Here is a 9,520-nt window from a genome sequence, read left to right on the forward strand (position 1 = left end):
AATATCCATGTAGTGCAACAAATTTACTGGCGTGAGCAAATATTTGTATATAAGTCATTATGATATGTATATCATTTATTATGACAATAATTTATTCTAATGTGAGTGTTGGCATGAGAGGCTAGGCTTGTGCGTGTCTACCTCTACCCTGGCGCCTGGCCAGACCATCTCCAACAGGGGCAGTCCTCTCTCTCTCTCTCTCCTCGCTCAGAGCTCTTATCTCACAGGTATTTCAAACAGCCAGTTAACACACGCTCATTTTAAGTCACCCGTGACTTTCACCTCCATTAGCCGCAATATTCGCTTAATACATGTTCAATCGGTTGTCTGCGAGGTGGTGAAAAAGTGCACGTTCAAAAAGTGTCATAGACACATCTCTCCGTTTTCTATTAGTAGTAAACACGTGCATGGTGTTGTTCGAATTTTAATTGTGTATTCGCCGTGATAATTGGGATTTCCTGGTGTGTGTGTCGGCCGGGATTACAACTACCTGTGTGTGACTCCGAGCAGTGAATGACATGAGTCGGGACGCAGACTTGCGGAAGACTAAACCAAACCTGGGCCTCATATTATGTCATTTACCAAAGCAAGTTATACAAGCATATTTGATCGTACACGGCATTGCGTTGTGTTTTGTGTCTTGAGTTTCTAGTGTCTTGTTTTTCCCGTGTCTTGTGTTTCTTGTGTCTTGGGTTTCCTGTGTCTTGGGTTTCCTGTGTCTTGTGTTTCTTGCGTCTTGTGATTCATGTATCTTGTGTTTCCCTAGTCTTATATTTCCTGTGTCCTGTGTTTCCTGCACCTGATGTTTCCTGCCTCTGTGCTTCCTGTACCTGGTGGGGGATGTCGTTTATGAGGTGGTGTCTTATGGGTTCATGTGTTGATGGGGGTGACGTTGATGTGAGTGATGCGTCGTGATTCAGATGCAACAGCTTTTCAGCCAGTGTACCGTGTTCTGTATGTATTTCTTAATAACATTGATTAATATTATAGAATGACGGAGGCGGTGCAGGCGACGTCAGGAGGCCGACAGTGGCAGTGTCACCTGGCGACACCAGGAGAGCGTCTCGCCTACCTCAGGCACTCGGGACACCTCTCCGACCTCACCATCACCTTTCCGGGTCACCATAACATCATACAGGTGAGCACCACGTACACTGTATACGTCACCATAACATCATACAGGTGAACACATCACTGTACACATTGCCGTCATACCTCTTCCATGTGATGAATACCCATTCTGGCCTAACGCAATCTGGACATAAATTAGTGTAACTCTTGGCTGCCGGCGCAGGCGCACCGTTGGGTGTTGGCCATGAGCTCCCCGGTGTTCGAGGCCATGCTCTACGGACCTCTCGCCGAGGGGGAGGTGCTGGCCCTCCCCGAAGACCCGCCCCAGGCCTTCGAGTGGCTTCTGGACCACATGTACCGCAACCAGAGCCAGCTGCCGGGCGTGCAGCTGGCTCTCCAGGTGTACCAGCTAGCAGCCAAGTATCAGATGGACCCTCTGTGTCAACTGTGCTCGCAGGTGAGGCTTCCTCAGCTCTTATTAAAGTTCTTTTGTTCGTTTGTTTATAACAAGCACTTACTGATGACATTTAAATGCAGTATTTAATTTATTTATGAAAATAGTAGAATGATACGTGACTCCATCCGGGTCCATTGCTCCCTCTTCCTGCCTATCATACAGATCGCCCTCAAAACACCAATCTTAAGGCTTATCTGATACGCAGAGCAGGAGTAGTGGCAGTATAAACAGCACAGATACCAATGACTTCTTTTAGTAATCTGAAATCTTTTATCTGTAAGAGAAAATGTCTGTCCGAGGCTGGAGGCCATACGCTCCGGGCTAGCCTCATGCAACTTTTACAAATGAATCATGTGGGAAAGGTGAGTTGGGGGCGGCTCGTGTGAAATGCTTTAAGAAATATTGGCATTTATAGAGACTCCTCTCCCAATGCAATTTTTCATAGTCACTTCTCAACTTTTGGTTGTTTCCCCATACTTTTTTTTAACATTTTCATTGTTTCATAATAATAAATTTTCTGAGAGAAGAGGGAGGGGGGTGGGGGAAGAGACCCGGGTACAACCGAGGAGGGGGGGGAAGCAGAGGGGAAGATGAGGGGAGAGACGAATGGGGGGGGGAACAATAGGGAGGGGGATGGACAAAAAGAGGGGGAAATAGGCCCGGGTGCAGCCAGGTACCATTCTACTATTTTATAAATATATTATCATTATTATTATTAAAGTTTGAAATAATAAGAAATTCTACCCACATCTGATGCCAGCGGGTGTGTAGATAATGATTACCTTCCAAACCTTGCAGTAGAGACAATTATATTAAACTTGTATTTTTTAGTGAGAATGATTGAATATACTGTATTTGTGTGTCTTGGAACCATGACATACTGTAATAGGCTACGGGTTAATGACACCACCACTATCATGATTAACACCACCACATCCCCCTACCACCATAACTAGCCCCCAATGCCACCACAACCACCGCAAATGTCACGACTACCATTAACACTACAACCACCACTACTGCCACCTACAATCACTGTTTTATCGTCACTGTTACCACTTCCACTCCCACCACTATTATCACCACACATACCACCGCAACTTCCCCCCCCCCCCACAATCACCACACACACACAACCGCTACCTTCACAATCACCACACATCACCGCTACCCTCTCCACAATCACCAAAACTACCGCAACCACCAGAACCAGCACTACCACAAGTAACACCACTGCTACAATCACCACCACAATTCCAACCAACACCGTAACCACCATAATTGCTACCACCGCCATCATCACCCACCATCTCTGCAATTTCCACCACCACCATCAACCACCGATACTCTTCACCACTTCCACCACCACCACCAAAATCACTACTACTACACGATTACCACAACTACTACCATTATCATTACCACTACCACCATCATCCCCACAACCAACACACACGCACTAAGAGACACAGGTGGAAACAGTACCCAAATGAGTCATAGAGGCATTAGAAATTTAGTTTTCAGTGTCAGAGTAGTTAACAAATGGAATGCACTAAGCAGTGATGTGGTGGAGGCAGACTCCATACACAGTTTCAAGTGTAGATATGGCAGAACCCAATAGGCTCAGGAATCTTTTATCCAGTTGATTAAAAGAGTTGAAACGTGGGAATGAAGAACCGAAGCTCAACCCCCCTGCAACACAATTAGGTGAGTACAGCCACACATCCCAAATACACTCCTACAATTCCTCTACACCCTCCCCACACCTAACCACCGTTAACACCTATCCTTAACAACACCAACTCATCCCGCCCTTGCAACTGCTGGTCATTATTATACAAACCTTAACTCATTATACTCTGTGACCATTATAGCATTCTATGCTCATTATAACACCCTGCACTCATAGCAACACTGTACTCATTGCTACACCTTTCTCATGTCGTAAGAACATGTCAGTCTTGGGATCTCTCTCTTATTCAGCTGTGATCAAAACGTACATACTTAAGATACACTTTAACTTTTGTTTTCAGTATCTGATACAAGAAGTGACACCGGAGTTCTTCCCGGGGGTGTACGAGGCAGCTGTGTTGCTGGGGGACGAGCAGCTGCTTAGCAGGTGTGCGCAGGTGAGTCCACCACCAGAAAGAGTTCCTCTAGCTCTTCTGAGTGTACACAAGAGGAAATGAGCAGCAGGATCTGCACTTCGCGGAACCCAGGATATGCTAAACAAAGAACGCCGAAGGCAACGACATCATTCAGAGGAGCCTCGCCTCCAACAAAGAACCTTGTTCTCTAATGTTCTGTAATTCTTCTGCTCCAGATAGTCCTCCAGATGGGATTACATAACCCCCCTTCCCCACACTTATAGGAATGGCAATTGGTGTGGGATTCTACCCGAGTGGCTACCTCGAGGCTGTAATTCTTGATTTGTCGGCTTTCCTCTATGCGCTCTTTGTCGGTAAACACTATCTCTCCTCATGAGTTGACAGAGTGCAGGCACCTGGATGGCAGCAGGAAACTCCGAGGCCACTCACGCAGCGACTCCTCTACACAATTACAACTGTAGGCTTGTAACGAGGTCGCCCCCACAAGGTCGAACTACTGACCCCTCTCCAGGATGCAACCCCAGAACAGGTGTCCTATTTCCGGGTATTTATTTACTGCTAGATGAACAGCGGCATTAGCTGAAAGTATACGTGCCCAATAATTTTCGTCCAGCCCGGAAATTAAACTCGTGATCACCCAATTGTGAGGCTAGAACTATGCCAGCTGTACTTCGAGACTCCTTAGACTGAATCGTAACAAAATACCTTTCAGGTATTGAGAGAGGGTAAGCGTGTCACGTTAGTTACACACGCCGATAGTGTATACATATGATACGATTGACACCAAGTTAAAAGAAGACTTTTGAGGATAACGTTGAAGATAGTAAGGATATCTCAGAGCGGACGACAAAGTCTTACCAACGACGGCCATCCGTGTCATGAGGATACCGACGACCTTCCATCTCCAAGAGATGGAAGGCCTTCAAGCCAGTATGAGACGGAGATGGAGACAGCCCTCCATGATACATAGAGATAGCCCCCCAGGTAACACAGATAGAGACAGGTGACACAGAGGCAGTTTCTATCTCATGACGCAGATAGAAACAGCCCTCCATGAAACGGATAGAGAAACAGCCCTCAATGAGATAGAGATAGAGACAGCCCCCACGAGACGGATATGGAGGTACCTTCCACTAACCGGAAACGGTGTTTTCCTCGGTGCTTTGGTCAAGTTTGCAAGAGGGTCGTCATGTTGGCCAACCTTAAAGTGATTTCCTTCAAGCTTTTATCGCAAATAGTTTTGTATTATTGACACCAGACATCACACGGTTAATTGCACAAATCTAGAAGGCATCTATTAAGATCAGAAGCGACAGCAATACGGTGGACTTGGACAAAGCCCAGTGACTTCACTTTGGTCTTTACACAATTTTCACAACCCTCAAAAATGTGCATTTAATAATTATTAAAAAAGAGTGTAAATGAGCAATAAAAAGGGGGGGGGCTATGTCCAGAAATGCGTGAAAAATTATTTAGATTTGGCTCATGCTGGTATTTTGGAGAAAGGGAATGATGGGGTGTCCTCTTCTGCAGATGCTGTGGGTATCCTCGGATAGCGTGTTGTCATCTCGGAACATTGGAGTGTTAGGGCGCGCGTCCCTCCGCCAGCTGCTGCACCACCACCAGCTGGCCGCCTCCTCCGAAGCCTTCGTGTTTCGTGCTATCGTTGCCTGGTCAGGGAGTATTCCACACCCTCTTAAACACTTTGTTGATGTGATACGGAGAGGGGGTGAGGTCGTAGGGGTAGTGTTACCTACAGTAATGTTTAACACTGTGTTCAGCTTATACGTCTTACACATCACGTTTAAATTCAAACATCGCATGTATTTAATCCAAACCCCTGAAGGCTATTTACGAAAATTAAGTTTTAGCTTCTGGATCCTGTCAATTTACTTGCCTGGAGTCTAAAACAACGCCCCCCCCCCCCCCGCGACTCTATTTTTCATCTTATTAAACAGATTCACACGCCGCCTTATTTTCTAATTATCTTTACTCCCCATATGCGGAAGATATGCTTCCAAATGTCTTGCTGACTGATCTGAATTTCCATCTGTGGCCTGTCATTCTGTTGCCCTCTTGTTATGTTGCTACCCCCTTCTATTTCTTTCTGTTGTTAATTCTACCTTCGCGTTCTGCTACTGTTGCGGCTCTTGATCTCTCACTCTGTTGCTGCCTTTGACCTCTCGTTCTAGTCGCTACCTCTAACTTCTCATTTTCTTGCTACCTGTGCTAACGGTTTCTCTTTCACTGCCTTGGCTGAGTATCTTGTATAGTGTAATCTGGTCTCCTCTACATCTCTCTCATGCATCCTCGTCGTGTTTGTATTGCTGGGTGTGTTCGTAGGTGCGTGTACTGGATTGCAATGTTTGATAAATATTTTGACATTTTTACTTGTAGTGTGCAGTATAAGTATCTTCTGCGAAACTTTGAATGCCCTTAAGGACAACTATATTGATATGAAGTGAAGATGTTTTACTAATATAATGTTTTTCTCAGGGGTCGGGAACACGCTAAGACGCATGGTGAAGGAGGAGGAGGATGCAGAGGCCAGCACCCTCACCTAGTACACGTCCGCCCACACTTGTCGAGAGCCCCTCCAACACCAGCAGCAGACCAGGTCTCGGCGACCACTCTTAGTCGTAAAGTGAAACAGTTTCTCCCACAAGTGAAGGTGAATGGGGAAAGAGAGTCTCCAGAGAGGCTAGCCCAGACGGCTGGAGGCTCCAGTCGCGCTTCAGTGAAGGACACATTACAGCCTAGCAGCCTTCTGGAGCCTCTTCCTGTGAGGCAACAGCAGTGGATGACAGGCGAGGAACCCACTGGTAGGAACCTTCGTAAGATGGTGGATGAGTTCCTGCCTTGTGTCCGCTTCCTTTCAATGACGACTGATGAATTTGTTGAACACGTGCTGCCCTCTGGTGTCCTGAGCAGCGACGAGAGTGTGGCTATTCTCATGAACATTAAAGATATCCCAAACGTCCCCATGCCTAGGTTTGCCACATCAGTTAACAAAAGCAAAAAGAACAGATTAAAATCTGCCAGTTTGTTAATTTGTGAGCACCACTACACAAGTAACGATCAAGAAATTCTACGTGATTTCAAAGTGCCTACAACAATATACTTAACACAACTTACAGCTCCCGGGGTGACCAGCGTGAAAGAAACAGCAGTCAAAATCTTGTCGGCAGCAAAGACAGTCAACGAAGGGCGCTGGCAGGGGATAGGCTGCAAGTTCGACTATCCGGTGAAGTTGGAAGCGGGCGCTTGCTACTCGGTGGTGGTGGAGGGGGCGTATGGGCCTTGTGCAGGATGTGAGTGTAGTGTAGCCAGCAACCTCGATGGTATGGAATTTACTGGCAAAACCCTGGGCCTCACCCCTGTCTTCCTTGAATACATGGAAGCCCCCTAGACACCAGCATCTTTCTCAGTAATATAGATTTCTTGTGTTCCTGATCTAGTCATCCGATTTGACAGCCACATCACATCGGCACCTAATGTTAACGTCTGAAAAACTCATTATACAGTATATGTAATGTATTAAGTTCGTCAATTTGATGTATATATGTCTATTGATTACAACATTTCACTCAAGATCCCTTTTCTTCTTACACTACTATTAACACACAAATACGTAATTTCCCTGATAACGTTTTTATACTTATTTAGGATAAAAGGTGACTTTCGTTTATTATATAAATCAAATTAAAATAATTGTTGCGCTCTTTAGGCATTATCAATTGCAACTTGAAGCCTCAGCTATATAACTTGGGCAAATTATTATATGGTTTACCCTACGCAACCTGGTTGATACCTGGTTGGTGGGGTTCTGGGAGTTCTTCTACTCCCCAAGCCCGGCCCGAGGCCAGGCTCGACTTGTGAGAGTTTGGTCCACCAGGCTGTTGCTTGGAGCGGCCCGCAGGCCCACATACCCACCATAGCCCGGTTGGTCCGGCACTCCTTGGAGGAATAAATCTAGTTTCCTCTTGAAAATGTCCATGGTTGTTCCGGCAATATTTCTTATGCTTGCTGGGAGGACGTTGAACAACCGCGGACCTCTGATGTTTATACAGTGTTCTCTGATTGTGCCTATGGCACCTCTGCTCTTCACTGGTTCTATTCTACATTTTCTTCCATGTCGTTCACTCCAGTACGTTGTTATTTTACTGTGTAGATTTGGTACTTGGCCCTCCAGTGTCTTCCAGGTGTATATTATTTGATATCTCTCTCGTCTTCTTTCTAGTGAGTACATTTGGAGGGCTTTGAGACGATCCCAATAATTTAGTGCTTTATTGCGTCTATGTATATAGGCAGGAAATTAGTTCATTAGTATTAAGAACAATCTGTTCAGTGGTTTAAGAACAACTGCTCATCGGTATTATAAACCATCTGTTCACTGGTATTAAGAACCATCTGTTCAGTGATATTAAGTATCATCTGTTCAATTAATATTAAGAACTACCTGATTACATTTCTCAGGTAAGTGCTCACATCTCTCTTATAAGTACCCACATCTCTCAGGTAAGTGCCCACATTTCTCAGGTAAGTGCTCACATCTCTCATATAAGTACCCACATCTCTCAGGTAAGTGCCCACATCTCTCAGGTAAGTGCTCACATCTCTCAGGTAACTGCCCACATCTCTCAGGTAAGTGCTCACATCTTTCAGGTAAGTGCCCATATCTCTCAGGTAAGTGCCCACATCTTTCATGTAAATGCTCACATCTTTCAGGTGTGTCCATATCTTCCATGTAAGTGCTCACATCTTTCAGGTACATGGGTAGTTAAAATGAATGCTGGATAGAGTTTTTGAATGTACTTATGTTTCCTTTCTTGTAGGTTAATTTGGGTGATGTTAGTGGCTAATCGCCATCGAGACACTCATCAGTTAACCACTTATCATGCGCGACTGAAATCCATTCCTTATTATGTTAAATATACTAGAAGAGATAGCTTGGGGTTCTACGAGCTACGTCTATCTCAAATTCAATATTAATCTATACAACTCTGCAATCTTGACCACAACGAGCTCCGACATACTTACCAATCTAATCTTTGAACATCTTTGTTTACTGTTTGGTTAGTGAAAATGGTTACAGGGATGAAGGGAAGGCGGTGAAGAGTAGAGAAGGTGGTAAAAGGTAGGTGAAGTTGATGAATGGTAAGGAAGATGGTGATTGGTAAGGAAAATGGTGAACGGGAGGGAGGGAAAGTGATGAAGGGTGGGGGTAAGATGGTGAAGGGTAAGGAAGTTGATGAAGTAGAGGAAGGTGGTGAAGGGTAGGGAGAGTGGTGAAGGAAAGGGAGGGTGGTAAAGGTTAGGAAAGGTGGTGTAGGAGAGGGAATGTGGTGATGGGTAGGGAAGGTGGTGGAAAATACGGAAGGTGGTGAAGGACAGGAAAAATAATGATGATGATTGTAGATGGGGGAACACACTGCTTGGGTAGTGAAAATAGTTAATGTGATGAAGACACTAAGTAATGAAGATGATTACAGTGATGAGGATGGTTGTGTGTACTAAAGACGGTTACAGTGGTGACATTATGTAGTGAATATGACGACAGTGGTCGGAAGACTGGGAAAAGTTTTCAGTATCGAAAAATGCAAGTCTGTGCATATGGTGCATAACATTGCGCATCGAAACTATCAAATCAACAACATTACCTTGCAGCAGATTGACGAAGAAAATGATCTTGGAGTCAGAATCCATGGTTCACTGATAGTTGTAAAACACGTGGGAGCTGCAGTAAAAAAACAAAAGGTTATCAAACCCAAGGAGTAATCAAGCATACCTTTGATTTAAGGAAAAAAGGATAGTTATTAAATTATATAAATCTCTGGTGCGCCCCAACTTGGATTATTGCATTTAAACACAGAGACCTCATCTT

The 9,520-nt window shown here is 44.9% G+C and overlaps 1 protein-coding gene across 1 annotated transcript; it reads left to right on the plus strand.

Moving 5' to 3' along the window:
- The first annotated feature begins 42 nt into the window (after positions 1–42).
- On the plus strand, positions 43–7,229 carry LOC123759563 (uncharacterized). Its single transcript, XM_045744673.2, has 6 exons — positions 43–227; positions 991–1,138; positions 1,295–1,528; positions 3,562–3,657; positions 5,170–5,309; positions 6,133–7,229. The coding sequence occupies exons 2-6, from the start codon at positions 992–994 to the stop codon at positions 7,043–7,045; spliced, it is 1,530 nt and encodes a 509-aa protein (XP_045600629.2). The 5' UTR covers positions 43–227; position 991; the 3' UTR covers positions 7,046–7,229.
- Positions 7,230–9,520: the final 2,291 nt, after the last annotated feature.

The sequence above is a fragment of the Procambarus clarkii genome, chromosome 32, assembly GCF_040958095.1.
Source record: "Procambarus clarkii isolate CNS0578487 chromosome 32, FALCON_Pclarkii_2.0, whole genome shotgun sequence".
Classification (NCBI taxonomy): domain Eukaryota; kingdom Metazoa; phylum Arthropoda; class Malacostraca; order Decapoda; family Cambaridae; genus Procambarus; species Procambarus clarkii.

Bases quoted from the DNA above. Each gene is read 5' to 3' on its own strand.
- LOC123759563 (XM_045744673.2), top strand. From the start codon at position 992: ATGACGGAGGCGGTGCAGGCGACGTCAGGAGGCCGACAGTGGCAGTGT. The intron at 1,529-3,561 runs GTGAGGCTTCCT...TTTTGTTTTCAG, and splicing joins TGTGTCAACTGTGCTCGCAG to TATCTGATACAAGAAGTGAC. The intron at 5,310-6,132 runs GTCAGGGAGTAT...TGTTTTTCTCAG, and splicing joins TTTCGTGCTATCGTTGCCTG to GGGTCGGGAACACGCTAAGA.